General features: G+C 40.7%; 2 protein-coding genes across 2 annotated transcripts in view; one reads left to right on the forward strand and one right to left on the reverse strand.

Annotated features, from left to right (window-relative positions):
- LOC137299768 (PDZ domain-containing protein GIPC3-like) overlaps positions 1 to 11,919 on the reverse strand; it is a 61,062-nt gene extending 49,143 nt beyond the window's left edge. The window contains exons 1-3 of the mRNA XM_067968711.1: positions 11,617 to 11,919; positions 5,440 to 5,625; positions 1,613 to 1,793 (exon numbers count right to left, since the gene is read on the reverse strand). Of these exons, the coding sequence (XP_067824812.1) occupies positions 1,613 to 1,793; positions 5,440 to 5,625; positions 11,617 to 11,871 (622 nt within the window). The 5' untranslated portion in view covers positions 11,872 to 11,919. The remainder of the gene's footprint in view (positions 1 to 1,612; positions 1,794 to 5,439; positions 5,626 to 11,616) is intronic.
- A 4,184-nt stretch (positions 11,920 to 16,103) lies between these two features.
- The window catches only part of peak3 (PEAK family member 3), a 50,371-nt gene continuing 41,993 nt past the window's right edge, over positions 16,104 to 24,481 (forward strand). Inside the window, exon 1 of the mRNA XM_067968289.1 lies at positions 16,104 to 16,792. Coding sequence (XP_067824390.1) covers positions 16,215 to 16,792 — 578 coding nt within the window. The 5' untranslated portion in view covers positions 16,104 to 16,214. The remainder of the gene's footprint in view (positions 16,793 to 24,481) is intronic.

Raw genomic sequence — 24,481 nt, forward strand, 5'->3', positions numbered from 1 at the left:
TATTAATTAACTAATGTGGAGTATATGATCCTTTGCAAACAATGCAATAAGAACATAAGAACATAAGAAATAGGAGCAGGAGTAGGCCATACGGACCCTCGAGCCTGCTCTGCCATTCAATAAGATCATGGCTGATGTTCGATCTCAACTCCACTTTCCCGCCTTATCCCCATATCCCTTGATTCCCTTAGTGTCCAAATATCCATCGATCTCAGTCTTGAATATACTCAATGACTGAGCATCCACAGCCCTCTGGGGTAGAGAATTCCAAAGATTCACAACTATCTGAGTGAAGACATTTTTCCTCATCTCGGTCCTAAATGGCCGACCCCTTATCTTGAGACTATGACCTCTAATTCTAGACTCTCCGGCCAGGGGAAACAGCCTCTTAGCATCGACCCTGTCAAGCCCTCTAAGGATCACCTCTCATTCTCCTAACTCCATTCTACTCAGTCTCTCCTCGCAGGACAACCATCTCACCCCAGGAATCAATCTAGTGAACCTTCGTTGCACCCCCTCCAAGGCAAGTATATCCTTCCTTAGGTAAGGAGATAAAAACTGTACACAGTACTCCAAGTGTGGTCTCACCAGAGCCCTGTATAATTGCAGCAAGACTTCCTTCCTCTTATACTTCAACCCCCTTGCAATAAAGGCTAACATACCACTTGCCTTCCTAATTGCTTGCTGTACCTGCATGATAACCTTGTATGATTCATGTAAGGAGTCGCACAACACCAGGTTATAGTCCAACAGCTTTCAACAGCAGGATTTCAAATAAAGCTGTTGGACTATAACCTGGTGTTGTGCGACTCCTTACATTTGTCCACCCCAGTCCATCACCGGCATCTCCACATCATGACTTGTATGATTCATGTACAAGGACACCCAAATCCCTCTGACGACCAACATTTCTTAGACTCTCACCTTTTATAAAATATTCTGCTTTTCTATTCTTCCTACCAAAGTGGATAATTTCACATTTCCCTACATTATACTGTATCTGCCACCTTCTCGTCCACTCACTTAACCTGTCTATATCCCTTTGGAGCCTGTTTGCGTCCTCCTCACAGCCTACTTTCCCACCTAGCTTTATATCGTCAGCAAACTTGGATACATTACACTCAGTCCCTTCATCTAAGTCATTAATATAGATTGTAAATAGCTGAGACCCAAGCACTGTTCCCTCCGGCACCCCACTAGTTACAACCTGCCAACCCGAAAATTACCCATTTATTTCTACTCTCTGTTTTCTGTCCGTTAACCAATCCTCATTCCATGCTAATATATTACTCCCAATTCCAAGAGCCCTAATCTTGTGTAACAACCTCTTGTGTGGCAATAATGGATGTGTGTTGGAAAATCAGGGCAGCTCCAACCCTACTTGAAAATGGAATGATAATTCTGTCAGTAAAAATGTTTAAAAATTAATAAATCTTAAAATTACAATGGCATTCCTAAGTCATCCATTAGTAAATTGTTGCATCATTACATGATGGATTGGTTCTAGAGAATGGTGTCAAGAACATAGTCTTAACAAAATAAATGTTGTCTTATATATAAAATGTTAATGATGTGTGATTAGAATGTGGAGCTAGTTTGTTGATTGACTCACCAAAAGCCTTCCTTGGTTCCACTAACCCAAGTATGAACGGTTGGCCTTTAGGCAAATCTTTCAACATCTTGGCAACTTCATAGTGTCGACAACCTACTATCGTCTGATTGTTTATTCCTTCTATGTGGTCTCCAACGCAGACTGTCTTGATTCTGTCAATAGTACTATCTTCTTTTATCCTCTGTGAAATCAAAAGTTATTGTTCAGTAAAAACAAATTTAATTAGCCGTATGAAACAGATGACATTTTTCATAATGAACTGCAAAGTTTAATAGAGAGGCACAGTTTACGCGATTCATTAAGTTAATCAATGACTGAAAGAAGTCATTAATCTGACTTTAGCTGGCAATTATCCTAAAGAATTATTCTTTGACATGTGAAAGCAAGGTTTGAATCCCATCAAGAGCTACATGAACATAAGAACATAAGAAATAGGAGCAAGAGTAGGCCATACGGCCCCTCGAGCCTTCTACCTCAACTCCAATTTCCCACCCTATCCCCATATCCCTTAGTGTCTTCTCTCAACGACTGCTTAATGCTCACAAATTTAAATGGATTCTAGCATTTTACAGCTAGATATGATTGTTTGGCCGAGTTAGTCCTAGGAAATTTGATTGTTCAACCATTTGATTAATTTCCTACAGTAATATTTTACTCAGAAAACTGTGATACAATCTGTAATCAGAGGAATTTAGTCCTTCAAAAATGAATAACTTTTAGTGTAGCAATGCAGGAAAGAGCTACAAAACCCTCAAAGCTGTAGCAGCAAGGATGTAGGGAAAGGAGCAAGTAAAGATCAGAGGAGGAGGTAGAAAAGCCTGGGGATATGTTTTCAACTGCTACAGCCCAAAAAACACAGCATTAAACTGAGCAGGAAACCAAGAAACGAGCAATCACAGCATCAACTATTTTCAGTTTGCTGACCCTATGTAGAAAGAAGTTATAAACACAAGTGTTCTGGCATTAATTTAGCACCCACTGCTCATTGAAGCCATTTAAGGTGTCGGTAAGTGTTACTGACAATGACTGGTGCCTTTTCCTGTTGGATGCAATATTGCTCACATTGAAAACATACAAAAATTTACTAACCAAATGATCACGTAATGACACATCTGCTCTGATCATCAGCACTTTAATTTTAAACAGGAGCATGTGCAAAATGTTGCTGCTCTGAGGTAGATTGTTATTTTTAGTAACTAAGTAAACTTAGTGACCCATTTTAGGCGTTTATACTGCTGAGAGTTACAGTAATACAAAAATCTTTCCGGTCATAGTTTATCCCAATTAAAATCCAGTTGCTCACTTTGTTCAGCTGGGGCGAGGCAGAGCACCAAAAATGCTGCTCTTATCATTTCTACAGCTAAACAGTTACTAACCAAAAGATCACGTAATGACAGATCTGCTCTGATCATCAGCACTTCAATTTTAAATAAGAGCATGTGTAAAGTGTTGGTGCTCTGAGATAGATTGTTATTTAAAGCTATGGTAAATAAGATTTCACAGGACTGCTGAAATTTGCAAAGATATTGAAAATGTATTTAATGCAAATACACAAAACTTGGAAGTGTAGTGAACAGTGAGGAGGAAAGTGACAGACTTCAAGAGGACATAGACAGGTTGGTGGAATGGGTGGATACGTGGCAGATGAAATTTAATGCAGAGAAGTGCGAATTGATACATTTTGGTCGGAAGAACAAGGAGAGGCAATATAAACTAACGGGTACAATTCTAAAGGGGGTGCAGGAACAGAGAGATCGGGGGGCTATATGTGCACAGGTCGTTGAAGGTGGCAGGGCAGGTTGAGAAAGCAGTTAAAAAAGCATACGGGATCCTGGGCTTTATAACTAGAGGCATAGAGTACAAAAGCAAGGAGGTTATGATGAACCTTTATAAAACACTGGTTCGGCCACAATTGGAGTATTGTGTCCAATTCTGGGCACTGCACTTTAGCAAGGATGTGAAGGCCTTAGAGAGTGTGCAGCAAAGATTTACTAGAATGGTTCCAGGGATGAGGGACTTCAGTTACGTGGATAGACTGGAGAAGCTGGGGTTGTTCTCCTTAGAGCAGAGAAAGTTGAGAGGAGATTTGATAGAGGTGTACAAAATCATAAGGGGTCTAGACAGAATAGATAGAGCGAAACTCTTCCCATTGGCAGAAGGGTCGAGAACCAGAGGACACAGATTTAAGATGATTGGCAAAAGAACCAATGGCAACATGAGGAAAAACTTTTTTACGCTGCGAGTGGTTATGATCTGGAATGCACTGCCTGAAAGGGTGGTGGTGGTAGATTCAATAGTGGCTTTCAAAAGGAATTAGATAAGTACTTGAAGGGAAAAAAATTGCAGGGCTACGGGGAAAGGGCAGGGGATTGCGACTAACTGGATTGCTCTTGCAGAGAGCTGGCCTGGGCTCGATGGGCTGAATGGCCTCCTTCTGTGCCGTAACCATTCAATGATTCTATGATTCTATGATAATCAGTTTTACAGTACGTAGTGCTCTTCAGATTCCATTCTCAAGTGGGGCAAATCAGGTAGGCAATGCTACCAGCTAACAGATGGGCAATGCCACCAACTTACAGATGGGCAATGCCACCAGGTAACAGATAGGCAATGTCACCAGGTAACAGATGGGCCATAGCACCAGTTAACAGATGGGCCATGGCACCAGCTAACAGATGGGCAATGCCACCAACTTACAGATGGGCAATGCCACCAGGTATCAGATAGGCAATGCCACCAGCTAACTTAGAGAGTGTGCAGCAAAGATTTACTAGAATGGTTCCAGGGATGAGGGACTTCAGTTACGTGGATAGACTGGAGAAGCTGGGGTTGTTCTCCTTAGAGCAGAGAAAGTTGAGAGGAGATTTGATAGAGGTGTACAAAATCGCACCAGCTGACAGGTGGGCAATGCCAGTGGCTGATAGTTAGGCAATGTCAGTGGCAGCATGGACAGAATTCCTCCAAAGGCTGCCACTACTGAGAACATTTCTGGTCCTCCCCCTCAACACAAAAGTGTCATCCAACATTTAAATGTGGAATCCCATAGAAAATCTAAATATGGGTTCATCTAAGTTTTTCATTCATTTCAGCTAGTCTCCATCTAGTGGTCCAATTTTACCACTTGTTGCCATGAATGGTGCCCTGGTGTCTGGGGAGAATGCCCTGAAGTGCCAAATTGGGCAATCCGCATCATACTCACCTCATGCAGCTACATGTCTATTGAGTCATCCTTGAAACAGGGGAACAACTGCTGTACCACTTATTCATTTACCTACAGAATCAGTTTTGTGACTCTACATAGGGTTTCCTTTCACTTCTCTCCTTCCCTCAACCCAGCCTTGGCCAAGGCTGACAAGTTTCCTAAATTGATTTTGAGGCTTGATAAAGCTGAAACAACCATTTGTCTCCATACGCTGGCACCCACCTTTAACTGAACACATCCCTTTAATTTGGACTTGACAGCCAGAAATTCTGCTTGCTCCATTGAGCTAGCTCAATACACAGAGCCAAACTGTGCTGGCAGCTATGTATAATTATTCTCACGTACAACCTTCAGGGCAGTCAATGCACCTCTGCACTGGAGCAATTTGTACCAACAATGCAGCACAAAAGCCCTCTCTTGCACCACGAGTGCAATTCCAGGCTTAGTTATTCTAACCATTTATGTTTAGTTTGTGTTTTGAACAGTAGGAAAGACTTTTATATCTACAAAAATAATCCTCTTTTCATACTTCATTCTTTATATCATCCTCTCAACTCCCTGCCCCCCCTCCTGTTTTATTGAGTCATACTTGAATGACAGTGTCCACAATCTTCACTGGTGGTACCTTGATGAAGGCATAGCCTGTGCCATTGTCGGTGATGGTCAGACCAAGAGCATCCTCTGATTTCGTCACCTCCACTTCTTTCATTTGTCCTTTTACATGGGCAAAGATAAAGTCCTCCAGTCCAATCTGGCCTCCCAATAATTTCTGCATATCTACTTTGTGAGTATTTAATGTGCAGAAGAGAATCTGCAGAGACAAAAAAAAGTACTTAAAATACAGTAATAAAAACAGTGGAAATGTAAAGGTTCAGCGTTCATTGGAAAGATAAAGGTTTGTGTTTCAGCTGTGACCCTTATATAATTGGTAAGTGAATATTTATCCAAACAGATAGAACTGGATATTTCCCACTGCTTTTATGAACCATTTCATCTGATGGTTTTCTTTAGAAAACATAGAATCATTTGAAAATAAAGATGAGAGTATTACTTATGGTATGAATAGCAATGAGGATTTAAAAATCTCATTTTATTATAAGGTTATTTATAGTCACACAATTCCAATTTTTCTAATGGTTGCTCATTCAATCTCATAAGTTGCTCTCTGTTACAGTCCCTCAAACAGCTACAACTATCCTGAGTTTCATATGCAAGCGTACATGAGTCATCTCTGACCTGTATATCAATTTTCTGATCAGTTCCAGGAACACACAAATGTATCTATACAGTTCATTCTTGAATCACTTTGCCTTGTTGCTGCAATATTTCTTACACGCTTTTATTCCGACTTCTTTATCTCTTTAAATAGAACTTACAATGATTTCCGTACCTTTTCTCTTTATTTTTGCAAGTTCATTTGGGGGTTAAAATACTTAGAATAAACAGGTTAATGACTCTGTTGAAATACTGCACACAAAAACTTGAAGCTGACGTCTTACTAGTGACCCTAAAGCTTTGAGATACCGTGGAACTTAAACCACTTAATGTCATGTCTCAGGCAATATTGACCATCTGGCTGTTCCAATGTGTCACATAAATAACAGGGTTCAGCTGTGCTATTCCCCATGTGATAGTGTAATACTATGCTTATTTATATCACAAAAGAGCCCAAACCAGGGTAAAACAAAATGAAAATGTGCAGGTATTAGTATATCTTCTTAATTTTGATTATTTCAACATATAATTGTGGTTTGCACAACCGATAGTTAGGAGGATTCATTATTATTATACGGTGATGATTCAGTGACATTGATAAATTGCTGTGCTTCATGGCATAATTTGAAGTCCCAAATATCCTGTATCTATGTAATGCCATCCAGCATATCCACTGTTCACACATAGCAAATTCTAATAACACGCTTATATAATGGAATAAATTACACTTGTAAAAATGTCACAATTTTATTTTACTGAAAAAATTATATAATTTGCCCAATTTAAAAAAAAGTCTCCCTGTTTTCTTCAGTGTACCCTCAGTGTTACAATAATGTTTTTCAAAATTATTTTTCATGGAAAATTATAGAATGATAATTATAGACTTACTCTCAAAAGATCTAACTGCATGTGAACATAGCAAACCCCTGAGGTTCTGACTAACCCCTGAGGATGTCACTGATCTCGTCACTGCAGGAAGTTCTGGGCCAAACATTGCAGCAAAGATTACAGTAAGACTCCATGACTACCCAGCTTGGATAGTCTCCAGTTGGATCATAAATTTCTGTTTGGCAACTTTTTTTAAGCAAGATAACACAACTTCTTTCACATTTGCTCCTCTCGGCCCCATATTAAAGGACCTGATTGCCGTCGGACCAACCCCGCACCCCCCCAACCAATGCTGCTGCTCTACGAGTCTCTATCTTTGACTATTTCAAGCTGTGCCACATGGCAGGGTGTCACACAGCTGTTATCACTACCTTCCAGGAAATGGAAGAAAAATTAATAAGTTCTCCAAGCACCACAGACAAGTTTACTTGGCCAGATACTACTGGGCTGCTGGGTCCACTACTGAGTTCATCCACTGTAGCACTTTCATCTTTGGACATCATTTTCCTTCTTTCTTCTAATTTTTTCTTCTCTTCTGAAGACATTAATAAGGTTCCATGAGTGCTGACAGACTTCTGGCATTTTACTCATATGGCCATTTTTAATGCATGCAACCATACGTGACTTTAGGCAGGTTATTCAACCACAAAGGGCCTCGAAACCAATCTTAATTCTGTTCCAATCACATTTACCAACCCTGTTTCCATATCCTTTCAACCCCTTTTCCTTCATCCACCTATCCAATCTAATCTTGAATGTTGACATAACCACTAACTCTGAAAGTGAATTCAACAGCCTCGCAACTCTCCAAGCGAAGAAATCGTTCATACTTTCTGTTCTGACTCAGTGTTGTCCAATGCATTAGCCTTTAGCTATGTGTGGCTAATTGGGAATCCAGGTGTAGCTAATTGCATTTCTGATTAGGAAATAAAAAATGAGTAACAGACACTGTTGTTGGGCATGTGATCTCAATATTCATATTCGCAAGGTGTATGAATGTGTACTTTAACCTTTTTGTGCATTTGTTGATAAACGATAAGACAAAAAGCAGAGTGTGCGAGTGTTTTTTGATCGTTGTGAGTGTTTTACTTCCTTGTTTGCTGAATGGTGGTAGGTGTTTGCTTTACATAGAATTACATAGAATGTACAGCACAGAAACAGGCCATTGGCCCAACAGGTCTATGCCGGTGTTTATGCTCCACATGAGCCTCCTCCCTCCCTACTTCATCTAATCCTATCAGCATATCCTTCTATTCCTTTATCCCTCATGTGTTTATCTAGCTTCCCCTTAAATGCATCTATGCTAGTCGCCTCAACTGCTCCTTGTGGTAGTGAGTTCCACATTCTAACCACTCTCTGGGTAAAGAAGTTTCACCTGAATATACACGTCAAGTACATTTGTGTGACTGTATGTAAGGCATTTTCTACTAAAATTAGTGCACGTGGCTAAAACAGTTTCACCACAGCCATTTTTGTTGCAGCGATTTTTGTTGGACAACACTGTTCTAAATCTCTTACATTTAATCTTGTATCTATGACCCCTTGTTCTTGACCCTTCAACTATCGGAAACAATCTGCTTCTCTCTACCCTATTCTATTCTTTCATAATTTTAAATGTTGGTATTATATTGCCCCATGATCTGTGTTGTTCTAAAAAAAGGACCCAATTTTTCAAACCTTTCTTCATTTTTGTACTTCCTCATACCAGGCAGCATCCCAGTGAATGTGCATAATACCCTTACTAAAGCCTCAATATCCGTTCTGTAGTGTGGAGCCCAATACTGGACACAGTATTCTGACTGAGATCTTATTATGTTTTTATAGAGGCTCATCATTACCTATTGGCTTTTATATTTTGTGAACCTGTATCCCAAGTCCCTCTGATCTTCCACAGCACCAAGCCTACTTCCATTAAGACTTCTGTTATTTTTTACCAAAATGCATCATCACCTCACGTTGCTGACATTGAATTCCATCTGCCACTTTTTAGCCAACCGCATCTTATCAATAATTATCTATACTCCAATTTTTGTATCGTCTGCAAATTTCAACACCACTCCCTCTAGGCCTATATCTAAATCATTGAACAGAAGTGACCCTAGAACTGAACCCTGAAGGACATGACTGCCCACTTCCACCCACCCTGAAAAACTGCCATTAACTCCTAGTTTCTGTTTTCTCCCTTCTAACTAATTTTTAATCCAGTTTGCTTTCGTCCCCAATTCCATACCCCTGAATATTCTCTAATAATCTTCCATGTGGTAACTTGTCAAATGACACCGCGCAACAATCGCCAGACAGGAGGGTTCCCTCCCAGTCGGGGAACACTTTAGCAGTCAAGGACATTCAGCCACCGATCTTCGGGTAAGCGTTCTCCAAGGCGGCCTTCGAGACACACGACAACGCAAAATCGTCGAGCAGAAATTGATAGCCAAGTTCCGCACCCATGAGGACGGCCTCAACCGGGATCTTGGGTTCATGTCACGCTACACGTAACCCCACCAGCAAGGGGAAAAAAAAGTTATCTGTTTTTAATATTCTCTCTCTCTCTTTCTGCCATTTGGGTCTCTTTCTCTCTGTCTGTGTAATTTGACACAATGTATATTCAGTGTACTGGGACATACTGTTCTCCGTGGCTAATCTGTCTGAACACCAACGACACCTTTTGATTGGTGTGATGGTGTCCCAGCCTAATATAAGATATGCGATTTGAGAACCTTTCACTCATTCACCTGACGAAGGGGGTAATCTCCGAAAGCTTGTGATTTTAAAATAAATTTGTTGGACTATAACCTGGTGTTGTAAGATTCCTTACATTTGTAGCTTGTCAAAGGCTTTCATAGAATCTGTGTGCACTACATCCACTGCATTTCCCCCATCTACCATTCTAGGAGGTTTGTCAAGCACAATCATCCCTTTCGAAATGAATGCTGGCTGCTACTAACTATTTTCTCTTTAACTAGATAACTATTTTCTATTTATCTAGACAATGTCAGCTAGCATGGGGACCAGGAAAAGGAAGTTGGGTGGTCATCAGTTTAGTAGGCATGGAGTTAAGGAAGCAGCAGTTGGGTCTCATGGGTCAGATGAGCCTGAAGAGGGCATGGGGGAGGAAGGGAGGGGGGGAGATGGAAAAGAAACTAGAGAAAGACAGGAGTTGAGGTCTAGAGGAGGGAGGAGCCTGGGGGAGGTTTGGCTTGGTGGGCAAGGGAAAGGAGGGGGCAGCAGCAGAGGCAACTGAATAGATGTCCATGAGCTCCTCACACATCTTGTTGGAGGTGAGAGTAATGGGGCAGGAGAGAGATGGAGGTAGTGGAGAAAAAAAGCTGGGGGTTGTCTTTGCTTCCCAGGATGAACCTAGTGTAGTGAACAGTTTCGGTAAAGGAGAGTGAGACCTGTTAGCACTTGATGTGGACCAGCCAAATCTGATGATGGATAGTTAAGCCACATTTGATGAATGGCAAAGCAACATTTGGAGATGAGTGGCTAAGCAACATTTATGCACGAGTGCCTTAACTGAACATTGCACACTCTCGACTTTGTTGCTATCTATATAAATGATATGCCCTCTATCACAGCTCCCGTTTTTTGGGCATTAAATGACCTCCTAACCATCCAACATAGCGGGCAGGAAGCGCACACTCATTATGAGCCGGAAGTGTGCCGCCCGCCATATTGGTAATGGCCAAAAAATCAGCACGCTGTGCCCAACTGAAACAGGCATTAGACCCTTTGCATATGCAAATAAGAGGCTTAACATCTGCTAGAGGTTCCTACTGCACAATTGATTTGCCCTGGGGCAGCCAGTGCGAGGGTCAACTGCATTCAGGAAAACCAGGCCGTAACCAGCAAGGTAAGTTTGAATGTGGCTCCAGGAGGAGCAGGAGCGCTCCTCCCAACCCCACAATAAAAGAACGTGGGCTGCCATCGTTCCGGCTCCCAAACCTCCCCCACCCCCCAGCTAACAATTCCCCCTCCCCCCTGGTCCCCGATCCTCTCCTCCAGTCGCCCCCTTTCTCACTTATGTGAGGCCTTCTGTACCGTCACAACAACTCAATTTTCAACCACACTTCGCGGAGAGTAAGAGGCAGCTCGCCCACTTCATGGAAATGAGGCCCAAGGCCTAATATCGGGGATGCCTCGGGCCTCACCACTCAGGTGCGGGGAACGTACCCTGTGCCCCCCACCCCCAAAGTAGGTGCGCCCGAATTTCTAAGCCAATGTGTTCATATAACATTTCTCTGTCGCAATTTTGATACAGCCATTAGCCTGTTTATTTTAAATGTGTTAACTCCTCCACTAAAATAGTGGAGGGAGGAATATCACACAACTGTATTGGGCATTCATCTAATATCACCAGCAGTAACTTCTGGACAATGGTGTACTTCAATGTATTGTCAAGTGTAAAAATTACAAATGTCTCTGTATGAAAAGGACTTTGAAATCTATGTGAAACATTCATAAAATACCTACTATTATATCTGCTACTGGGTATAAGTTCTGAAATCTAAATAACTCAGAAATAAACCACTCACTTGAAACTTTTGGTGCTACATTGAATAGGTCCTGTATAAAAAAGGAATTTTAATCTCTGACAGGCAAAGTATTTTGGTAATGAAGCAAAAAACTGATGTACTAATCCACAATCGATACCCAGTACCAGAAAATGCCAACTTTTAGTCTCTCAAACTGTACTCACCTCTGCTGGTGAGATCTCAAAGACTTCTGCAATTTTGGCATACAGTTCCTTAACATTGGTGAAGCCTTCAATCCTGCCAGTAGGACTGCCATGAGCCAGCTGTGTATGAAATATCAGTCTGGGCCTGATACGTGGAGCAGGAGGGGGAGGAGGAGGAGGAGCAGGAGGAAGAGGAACCCCAGATTCAGCAGTACCCTGCCCTTGTCCTTGCAGCGTGGGACTCATTTGATTTTCATCAGCAATTCCGTTCTCCATCAGTCTGTTCTCTTCCGATTTTGTTGCCTTTTTACATTTCCTCCTAGATCCACGCAGCATCTTGGTCTGGAAAGTAGAGTTACCTGCTTCTGAATTAAAGATGACTTTGCCACACATTGGAAGCGTACATGAGTAACTTGAGACAGGGTTAGACCTCCGAGCACAAAACCTTATACATAACTTACCAAGTAATCTCATTAATGTAAAAAGAGATGCTACAGTATCCCCTCATTAGAATGCCGACAGCAATGCTAACTGTCAAAAGACAAATTCTAAGCGTTTGAGTGAGTTTTGCCAATGAATGCAACTGTGTGTGGATTCAGAAGCGACATCTGAACTGATGCATTGATCTATGAATGCAATTTTTCTGTTAAAATTATTTGCTACAGGATTTTTAGTGAGCCCCCCTGTTAAAGCAGCTCATTTACCAGATGGTTTTTTGTGGCAACGCCCATGCTTGTGCGTGCAGACAGTCATGTTAATATGATAGCAGTAAAAGGGATGCTCAAAATAACATCATTTTGTAAAGTTCCAAGAGATAGATAATCTGATTAGGATTGGCTCCTATTGTGGTGACTGGTTTTCAAAGGAGAAAATAAGTGTTGCAGGAAATACTTTCAATTTATCTTTCCATTTAATGTGTCCCGGAAGCTTTTTTAATTTTTGAAAAGCTAGGCCTTTTGAAAGGTTTTTTTTAAATAGAGGTTAAGCTACTTGACACTTTAATGCCCAAGTTTTATTTTGTTTTTATCAAAGCATCAACAAGCCTCAGTTAAGGCTGCTTCAAAACAAAATCCACATCCGGCCGCAATTTTTACTCCGGGTGGGTTTTGGGTGGGTGGGTGGCGGGGGAGTTAGAAGCTCACCTGCCGCAGCAGTTAATGGGCCCCGGCTATTTTAACTTTCAGGCCTCATTAACATGCACCTGGTCCACTTCCCACCCAGAATGGGAGGAAAGTGGGTAGGAAGCAGCTGCCAGCCTGTGAATGATCGGGCAGCCCACTGGCATGCAGGTAGGTGAGGGGAGGGGGTTCCAGGAGGCTCTCGTGGGAGGGAAGGGGCAGAATTCGGGGAAGGGAAGGGCTCAACTTTCCTTGTGGGACCCAGAGGAGCACTCCTGCTGCTCCTACACCCACGAGAAAAGTTAAAAATCTTACCTTAACTGGCCTCTTCAGGTCTTTACCTGGCATAAAAGCCACAGCGACTTCCTCGCTCAGGCCAGCATTAAAATAGCAGTTGGGCCCCGATGATGTCATTGGACCGCTATCTGCGTATGTCAATTGAGGCTTAGCCACCAGTCAAGAAGCCTGAATTAAAATCATAGAACAGGTAAGTAACCTGGGCATTTTAATATCCCATCTGGACTGGTTTCCGCTAGGTAGGTAGGGTTAAAATCACCCCCCTCCCCACAGTTAGCTAGGTGTTACTTTAATAGTGGCTAATACACATGGTAATTTTATGAGTTTGCTGTCCCAGTGCACAGCCTCGCTCGGTAGGGGCTCATATCCAGAATTTGGGTATAAACTCCCCATGATTTTCTGTTTATTCATTTTAATTTTAATGAATGAAAAATCAGTGGAGCACACACCCAAATTCCTGATAAGTGCTTCCAGCGATGAATGATCTATACTCATAGTACGAACTCATAAAGGCATCGCTACACTTTTATTATGCTTTCAATCATTAATTAATTTCATTGCTTTACTCCCATATTTATATAGTTTTTCTGCTGCTTTTTCTTTGCATTTCCTTTTCCATTTTGCTGTTTTCCTGATTGCAGTTCAAACTTAATTTTTCTACAAATGTGTATGTCTGTAATATGTGAAAAATCTTAAGTCTGTGTGCACTTCCTGCCTATAAAAACCTACTTCCTGTTATCATATTTTTGTTGTACTTTTGTGTCAACTTTTTTCCCATTATAAATTCGTACATCCACGTGTTAGACAAATCTCAAACGTAAAGTGAGGTGTGGAATGGGACATTTCCCTCGCAAGGCCAAATAATGAAGTTAAAGGGTGAATAGGAAATATCAACAACTTATCAAAATGAAGCTTTCAGCTCTCTTGCTCAGTATTTGTTGATTTATAACAAAAAGTTGCTGGTGTTAGAATGACGTTCTATTCACTGGGATTGTTGGAGAATAAGGTGACTTTATCATCCTCTTTTCTCAGAATTGTGCCCTGATCAATTTGCTATTTTACATAAATTAATTCAACATGAAAAGACCTGTTGGACTGTGTCGTAATCATTGAAGCCATTTGAGGCCATTCTTTCCAAATTAGAGACAAAATGGCAGATAAGTAACACAATACCAAGCTTGTTTTAATATTGTACTGCTAGCAGGCCATGGGTATAATTTTACTGTAATGGGATATGATAATGTTAGAAAGTCTCCTGACGCTTATTCTCAGCGAATAATTTGCAAAATTTAATTAGGTCCTCTGCTGTATCAAACTGATGATTAGAGCACTATGCACCTCTTGAACAAGTCACTTTAATGATGAATGAAAATGGAGTTTTCATGTTGAACTTAAATTCTTTCCGTACTATTTTTGAGAAATTTATAGCACCAGTGCACTTCAAGTCAACAACACCATTTGGTTCATGCCATTTATATTAAATCCCAATATTAATAATGTATGCAAAGATGTGTACACTTACTTTGGCATACCTCCTGACTTCAATAAACGTTTTTTTTCAAATTGTTTCTGGGTCCTAAGTATCTGCAATACTCCATTCACTCTCTCCACCACTTTCATCCATGCAACTTGGACATCTGCTTTCACTGGAAGGTAGCATTCCACCCAAAGAACACCACTCCCTTCTGACTTGCATGCTGTAAAGAATCTGACGATAGGTATGAATTTGCGGGTTTCTGAAAGGTTTATCATTATTATAATTCTTGCGACTTCTTATTCTTCCAGAAAATAATATTTTGGGATACGGTATATGAGTAATTAGAGAAATGTGATACATGTAGCATGCTTGGGAGAAAACAGGTGATTTTGGACCTATTGTTCCCAAAGCTTACCACCACTCGGATTTTCCTCACCTCACATTGTAGGCTAATTGATAGAGATTGATTGCTATGATTAATCAACAACTCCATTATCATTGTATCATGCGACGACCAGGATGGTAGAAGGCAAACTAGACAGTTCTTGGTTCTTTTTCATCTAGAATTTTCTAAGTTCTTATTGTCCTTCACCCATTATAATTCATGTGCTACGCATTAAACAATTGAATAAAGATTTATTCCATCATTGTTGAGTCTTGTTTCAATATCCATGTATAATACACAACCCATTTTGCCCTTTAATTGGGCAGGAAACACTGCATATTATACATAAATGTAACCAGGAATATTCATTAGTCTATATATACATTTTGAATATGAATTGTACAGACTACATCCCAGCTTTAGGCAAGGGTACAACACCTGCAATGCATAACATTCAATTTCTGTGGTTTAAGATAATTTGGCAATTAAGTGTTGCAAGTGACAAATTTTATACTTTTTGCTGGCAGTTGGCAAAATAATGAAAACTTCCAAACTAAAATGTCCACAATGTAATAAGATCTTCCAACTTTACAGCTCAGAAGAGATAGATTTTATGAATGTGAGAGAGACAGGAAGTAGCACGTTTGATTTTCCATACGATAGTCAATATCGTAGCAATGACACCAAAAAGAAGTTTCACTCATAATCTCAATAAGTGTATTCATTGGATGCCATAGAAACCACTGCAACCAGAGCACAGGAAGCTTTTGCACCAACAGAAGCCTCGTTCCAGCTAGTTAAAAACGGGCCTATTTTATGTTACGCAAAAAGAAATCACTCAAGGCATAAAACAACAAACAAACAACAGACTAAACGCCGAATTATTGCAAGAGTACCGCAAGAGATGAAGCAACTTCTATGAAGGATCGAGGATCTATCATTTTACAGGAGCTTCAGTCAACAGACTCGAGAAAGGCAGTGAGAACATTTGCAATGTGGAGCATAAGATGACAGATGCAAACAGGAAACAAAGGGGTATCGGAATAACTGCCCCAATTTTTTTTTCCCCCGTGATAACCCTGTACAAAAATGGTACATTTGTACATAAGGAATGCCAGTGTTACAAGACCTTTTCTTGGGACTGAAAACTTTAAAGAAAGAAGGTGATCTTCAACCATCCCTGTTAATCTGCTGATCTTAACAAGAATTATTTACTCCTATATATTCCTAATCGGTTTCAATTCAGAACTCTAAGGGTTAAAAGAAAGGTCCTCAATGTAAGCAGCCATCCCATCATTTCCTTCTTTAAATGGAAGTAGATATCTACTGAAGAAATTTCAAAATGGAAAGTGATTATTGCAACTTCCCTTCACAGCAACACAAGATGTCAGCAAGCAAAGCAACAGGTCTACGACACAGGGGGTTGTACAAAGACAATTACTCCCAGTCATGTACAGTGGTGTCTATCAAAGAGAAACCACAGGCAGCTGGGCCTGCTGCAAAATACTGTACCATGAAAAAAAGACAGCAATTCTTTAGTAATCCTAACCCTTGGCAAGGTAAAATGGACAGCACCGAATCTCCAAACAAGGATAATAGAAGACCCTGTCACCCTGTACAGTGTGTAAATCCTCATCTAACCCCGCTAAACGCCAACCAAAGATACAGAGCAGCAACCATCAATAACAATGCCAACAACAATTTTGAGCAGATTTCGGATGAAGACAGCGTGTATGAGAATTTGGACGCGTATTGGCATGAGACAAGCTATCAGAGACGTGGTGATAAAACAATCACCTACACTAATCCATCTGAGCTCTTTGTTAGTGCAAACAGAAGAAAGACACTGAACAAAGCCCAAACACAGATGCCTGATTCTTCAACCCAACGGCCACCACCTCTCCCTGCAAAATTTAAAAGGTATTGTGCTCCAGCTGAAAGCGAATATCATGTTAGATAACTGAAAAGATCTCTGCATTGAAAAGCATGAGGTAGTGTTATCTCTTAAATGCATGGCACCCCTCACCCGTGCTCTTTAAGTACGAAATGTTCTGTCCAGCTTTCAGATAGTATATGTTAGCCATTATATTACATCTGCACTATTTATTGCCTGTACGCTGTAAGTTATCCTAAAGTACAGAATGGTATGGAGCCATAGATTGTCATCATTCCCAATAGAGTGGAAGTTTGTTAATAGACGTGGTGTTGATAGAAATTTTGATTTAAAGGGAATATTTGTCAGTCTTGGCTCAGTGGCAGCATTCATGCCTCTGAATCAGAAGATTGTAGGTTCAAGCCCCACTCCAGAGGCTTGAGCACATAACATAGGCTAGCAATTCAGTGCAGTACTGAGGGCGTGCTACACTGTCGGAGATGTTATCTTTTGAATGAGGCATTAAACCAAGATCCCATCTACCGTCTTGTATAGACGTAAATGATCCCCAGGCACTATTTGAAGAGCAGGGGAGTTTTCCTAGTATCCTGGGCAAATTTATCCCTCAAACAACATCACTAAAAACAGATTATCTGGTCATTTATTTAACGGCTGTCTGTGGGACCTTGCTGTGTGCAATTTGCTTGCCGCATTTCCTACATTACAACAGTGAAAATACTTCAAGAAATATTTCACTAGCTGAAGTGCTTTGGGACGTCCTGAGATTATGAAAGGTGCTATATAGATGCAAGTTCTTTCTTTCTTTCTTTCTTTCTTTCCTTCTCTCTTCATTCTTTCTACAGTATTTGCTTAATACAAACATTTTCATCTGCAACAGGGTTAAAGTGGTTCAAATGGTTTCTACTGTACTTATTAAATAAAGTGAAGCATTCCTTTGTTGTAGGAAACGACAGATGACTATGAGGGAGGAACAGGGCTGTAACCCACCCTCATAAATTAAAGCTTCAGCAGTTTATGAGGGTCATCCAAATCCTAAATTTCTGTTGCAGCCTTGAACATGCTCCCATCCATGTGTTATTTATTACATTATATAATATATTACTGCATGCAATATTAGCTCATGAACAACAGCTTACATTTATCTAGTGCCTTTAACATATTGAAACATTACAAGGTAATGGAATTAGGGAGGCGACAAAAAGTACTGTCAAAGATGTAGATTTTGAAGAGGTTTATGAAGGCTGAGGAGTGCTGTAGCAAGGCAGAGAGGTTTAGGAAGAAAATTCCAGAGTGAGGGTTGAAGGCTCCTCTATCTAGGTATAGTGGAGAGCAGGGTGGGGTCCATACCATAGTCCAGACTCAGAAGAGTGGATGCTGTGATCTAAGACAAAAGGCTGGAGGAGGTTGTAGATTTGGTCAAACAAGGCCATGGAGGGATCTGTCAATGAAGAGGAGGATTTTGAATTCAATAGAGAGGGAACCAGTGAACGTTGATGAAGACTGGGGAAATGGATGAATAGGACTTACTGCCAGTTAGGATGCAAGCGGTAGTGTTCTGATGAATTACAGTTTATGTAGAGTGAGCTAGTTTGGCATTGGAGAAGTCGAGTCAGGAAATGACAAAGATATGGAAGAGGGCTTCCGCAGTGGGGAGGATACGGTAGCGGAGGAGGCAGCAATGTTTTGGATGTGGAGATGGGTGATCTTGATGATGGACTGTGTCTGAGTTTTGAAGCTCAGCTCAGGGTCAAGGACAATGAGATTCTACACTGTCAAGTTCAGTTTGAGAGAGCAAGTGGGGCCTGGAACCCCAAGCACAGTTATCCAGTTTCTGGTCAGAATTCAACAGGATGACTTCAGTCTGGCTAATATTTAAGTGAAGGAAGTTCTAACACCTCCAAAACTTCATGTCTGTTAGCCAGACAGGCAGCACAGCAGCAGTCATGAAGTCTAGGGTGGTAAAGAAATAAGGCTGGGTCGCACCTGCATATATATAGAAGCTGACCCCATGATTATAGATAATGTTAGCATGTAAATGAAGAAATGGGAGGGCCCAATTGAAGGTGATTGAATGGAAGCAAAGGAGAGGGCATCGCAGGAGATATGATGACTACATAGGGACAAGTAGGAATGGAACCATGAAAGGCTCCATTTAAAATTAAACCTATTTAAAATAAATAGTTGAAGGCCTTCAGTAAAGTAGTGAACAAAGTATATTCATACGAATGTGTTAAATGTTTAAAGGGCATTGTTGCACACAGTGTTTTCTAGAGTTTGCAGTCTTATGTTTTATAGCCTGAACGCACCAGCTGAATTATACAGTTGGAGTCCGTATTTTTAATTAGCGTTGCAAGCTCTTTCCTTATCGTGCCATTTTGACCACCAAGAATTAATGCACAGCTTTATATTGTGACAGGAAGGATTTTTAACCTGATGTTAACAGCAGATGGAGGGGTACTAGTGGAAAATAAAATATGTGGCCTTTTCACATAACAGGAAATGAAAAATAATATACTCTCTTTTGTTAGATTACAACATCACAACATATATCACTGTCACCAGTCACTAAACTGGCCAACAGTGCCAACTATCATGAGAGCACCATCTTCAATTTCCACCACATAACTTATTAAATGCCAGTTGGCAGTGTTGCATGTAGATAATTATACCAGCGCACTCACCCTCAGTCATCTCCAGACCCATCAGTGGAAACAGACAGGCTTTGCTTCACTGGTTTAGATTGCGCCTGCTGCTGCTATCAATATGTCGGAATGTACATTATCTTATAACAATGTAACATGTTGCAACTACATATAGCAGCAAAATGATAGCAGGATAGAGGCACATGTGAGCCTGTCTAAATTGGATAAGGAGGGGGCAAAGAGGAATTCATTATGCCACTCTCATAGTATCACTAAAATGTGATTTTATCTGGTAGTATAAGTGAGGGTTGCACTGCAATTCATCTGTGATTTAGAATTACCTGCTGTAGTGACACATGACTGTCCCAAGATTTACAAAAGTGATTTTGAGAATATTATATTATAATGCTCGATATTATAGTGCCCAAATCCGCTATACTTAGAATGTAAGGTGTCAAATGCCAGTTAATAAATATGATCACCTTATGTCTGTCAGTTCAGGAAAGGGATTAAACACAAAAGTAGAAGAAAATGATCAGGGAGCAAACTTCTCCAAGACCTCGGTGTCAGATTGAGCAGAGGAGACTATCAGTCCTAATGTTAAAGATGGTATGAAGTTAACAGAAGTGTCAATGGCATTGAGCAAATGAGTCCTTGGGAGAGAGTCCTTGCAATCCTTTATGTGAATAAGCAATCCTTAACCAGAGTTGCCAACAACATCCAATACAGAAGAGGACATGGGGACCTGTCTGTAACTGGACCCCAGAACCACTATTATGAATGTACAGATTGTAGTGCAATCTACATACTGTCAGTCAAGGCAGTAAACAAATGTAATGAAGGCTACAATCTCTGCGTTATGGCATCAGTGCGCTCCTGATGTATTCTGTTGCCTGTTTACAGAAGATTTACTCGTTGCTAACTTGATTAGCAAACAACTGTGAAAACTACTTTCTAACACATCATTTTTCAGCTAGTCTCATTTGTTGATATTACTCCCCGGTGCATTAGTAGTGTTGTGAAATTCTAGCTTGTGTCTGAATGCACATGCAGGTTGCATGTTTCTTCGAATGAACCAGCCTGTACTGTTCAGAAAAAAGGTCACTAGAATGCGATGAAGCAATCTGCAGGTAACTTGCCAGGTACTGACCACTCACCAAACCAATAATTGTGGTTATCAGACAGCCAGAATATCAGGCAGGTCAAACAAAAACGAAAGTGACCACAAGCACCGATGGTCTTTCAATACCCTCTACTGCCCTTTGATGACTGTGGTCACATTTTTGCACCAAGGAAGCTGAAATTCGTCACTTAATTTAGCAAATAATCCGAGCAGAAATCCACTTTCTTTTTCATTAATATTAGAGATGTAAAAATAGAAATCTGTGCATTGTGACAATTGCAAAGGAACATGAGAGTTTTATTTTACTGTTTCTGAATAGGTGATTATCTGATTTTTTTAACACTTTTACTTGTGTTATCATATGTGCAGCTGTGTACAATGACCCATACTGAAGCAATTAACCCTTCAGCTGCCTGCAGGTTCACGGAACTTCCAAGCCTCGATTTTAACCTATCCCGCCTGGCGGGAACAGGGCGGGGCCAGGTCTGACGCCCTTTTTACACCCCATCCAATTTTACTCTCAGTTGAAGTCAATGGAGAGTAAAATTGGGCGAGATGTAAACCAGACACCGGACTCGAAGCTGTCTCACTCCCGCCAGACGGGTGAGATTAAAATTGGGGCTTGAGTCTACCTGGATCAGCCATTTTCATAAGTTTGCAGTTTACACACTATAAAGCTGAAACAAACATAAATCCTTAGACTGCTAGCAGATTCTGAGAAAGCCTCTCTTCTGGACTGACCAGTTTTGTTTGTTTTCAATTCACAAACTGTGACACGAAATAAACATTAACAATACGGTAATAATGCACCTCGAGAAGTAATATTAAGCCTAAACTATTAGGTTAAATACCTAAACATGACGGGGCCAATCTTCCTCTCCTAATGCTGTCCAGGAGCAATTAAGGTGGAGCACACTGGAAGTTTGCTAAGATCTCCAGCACCCAATCTTCCTATCAGAGCTCATTACTATGTATTAGGCGTACACCAGATGCACTCTTGGATGCACTTTTGGGCACAGCCGAGCAACACAGAAGAAAACTAGATACTGCCTGGTCCTTAAAGACAGTAACAACCTTAAAGGGGCAGGGATAAAGGAAGCACCAGGAGAACATTCAAAATAGAAAGAACTTGCATGACCTCAGGAGTCCCAAAGCACATCAGAGCCAATGAAGCACTTTTTGAAACATAGTCACTGTTGTAATGTAGGGAAATACTGTAGCCATTATGTGTACAACAAGGTCACACAAACAGCAATGACATACATGACCGGATCATCTGTTTTAGTGATGTTAGTTGAGGGACCAATTGGCCACGACACCTCCCTCTTCAAATTATGCCATGGAATCTTTGACGACCACCTGAGAGACCAGAGGGGGCCTCAGTTTAACATCTCATCCAAAAGATGGGAGCTCCTACAGTACTGCTCTGAGTGAGAGCCTAGATTATGTCCTCAAGTCTCTGTTAAAGGCATGATATAAATGCAAATTGTTGTTGTTGTTGGAATGGGGCTTGAACTCATGGCCTTCTGACTCAGAGGCAAAAGTCTACCATTGAGCCAAGACTGACAACTAAAAACAAAAAGACAGCTTATGGGAGCAAGAATTCTATCTCGACAGCCTCTGAGCAAATGTGGTAAATGCCATTCTTGTGAATGTGTTTGTGCAGCTGTGGTATAGCTGGGTTGACATCAGCACCCAAGCAGGAGAACATTCAAAACAGGAATCACTGCTGCAGTCTGCCTTGGAGGGTGTGGTTTTGGAGGAACGGGAAAAATGAGTGTGGGTATGAAGAATGATGGTGCGGGAATAGGAGGAGAGTACAGGTTTGACTGTGGGACCTCTGTTTTTTTACTCAAGGTGGGATGAAGCAGTCGTGTGGTCTGAGGTATTTCTTGCTCTGTGGTAGGGAAACAGGTGCTTATGGCACAGGAGAGGGCCAGACAAATGTTTTCAGCAGCTTGTGGTTGTTACCCCTCATCTGCCTCCAAGTAAACCATATCGCAAAAGTGGGTGGGGAGGTAACAAAGCACTAAACCGCCTCCGTCACTAAGTGTAAAAGACCAACAGCATTCGGCAACAAATAATAAAGCAGCAAAACCATTTTTTATTCAAATAAATTCAAAAATAAAGACCTTTCCTGACAAAGCAGCCTGTCCCTTAAGACAGATAGCACCTAAACAGCATCTCAGGAAGCAGTGGTGCTAGGATTTTAATGGGGGGCAGTTTACCTCTGACCTGCACTCGGTGCTCTTAGGAAAAATCTGAGACATTTATTTGCATATAATTTACTTTGCTGCACTTTCTTCAGGTGCAGACACCCAGGAAAGCCATAGATGGGGTTTGGGTGCAGTGCTGTATATATTCTCCATATTCCAAACACTTAGTGCTATTTATTTTAAAATATACAGATTTTAAAATAATTAGAGAGTGGCTTGAGCACGAGTTAAATCCATATATAATTATGTTTTACTTTTCAAGTGCTTTACAGGTTGGTAGTCTGACACTAAAAAGCACTATGTGAGAGTATTTGGTGGAATTATCCTTTTAGCTGCCCTTTTGGAACCTCATCCACTATATTGTACCTTCCCAAAAATAAAATCAATCACATTATAAACACAGAAATAAAAAATAAACAATTGTGGAAGAAACACTAACCTATAATCTCACCCATCCCATGTCCAATAGCTAAAACAACTTGTGTCAAACGGGCCTCCCCGTATCTAAAATCCGTAGTGTTTTCACAACTGACCAAAAGTATTCCTGGGTGAAAAAAGTCTTCATCCCTATCCTACTGTTCCACCGGAATGTGATGGTAATGGTAGCAATCCAGGTGTTTCAATTCGAGTTTGAAGGGTGGTGAAACTCATTGGAAAAAATGTATTCACTTATATCAGGATACTAATTTTAACATTAGAGGAAATTAATTGCAATCAATAGGTTTATATTTATACAAGCATAAATTCCAGCGAAAATCTGCAGCTCACTTTTGAAGACCATTACAAAATACCCTAAGATTCTTATCTAGTTTTTCTTCGTATTGCAATGCAGAAATGTTAATGCAGTTCTCACGATTACTATGAAGCGAAAGAAAACTGCTTTTCAGCCGTACAATTTGCAATATTGTTCCCTTTTCCAATATCTACATCTATATAATTAAAGGTCCACAACTACGAGGTAGAAATCGTTCATTTGGCAGAAAGAGACCACAATTTTGCCAGAAGAATTTTCCCACTATGTTTAAAATGTTGTTAACGCATAGCTACCAGAGGGACTCTTACCCTTACTTTGGTAACTATGCATTTCCCTTTGCTTGTTGACTCCTAAACAGGCTGCTCCACCACTGTCCTCCAAGCCATAGTTTACCTAAATTAAAATTTATGAAAGGGGACTGTGAGGGAAGTGACTTGTTTACTGTTCTTTTACTTCTGAGCCCTGAGTTGAAATCCAGCCCAGAGTAATGTGACTGAAGTCTTTTCTCTAGGTCCTATGCAAAATAACTTGGACGTTCTCAACATAGATCATAGTGGCTATGGGTCCACACAACAGTACAATCTATTAATCACCACAATAGGCAAATAATTATTCTGGATTTACACTCAGCTCACAGATCTTGATTTCTTCCATATTTACGGTCTTCTCACAGGTGGATAATGAATTATTCCATATTTACAATGTGTCTCAGTTGGATAACATGCAACTCACCTAAGCTAGAGAACTTAGGCACAGGTTAGCAAGTGGGCCAGCTTACAGATTTATACAGATTTGAACAGGGTAATGCTGAAGAATAACCAGCTAAACTACGCAACTTATTAGCACAAAATACATGGGGGTAAATTTTAACCCCCAACAGTGGGTTGGAAGCAGATGTGCAGTGAAAATACTCTGTTTTTTGTGTGGGACCGCATCCCGGCTCCAACACATCCACTTCCAGGTTTGACGTAGACGTGTTT

This window comes from Heptranchias perlo, chromosome 29 (assembly GCF_035084215.1).
Source record: "Heptranchias perlo isolate sHepPer1 chromosome 29, sHepPer1.hap1, whole genome shotgun sequence".
Classification (NCBI taxonomy): Eukaryota; Metazoa; Chordata; class Chondrichthyes; order Hexanchiformes; family Hexanchidae; genus Heptranchias; species Heptranchias perlo.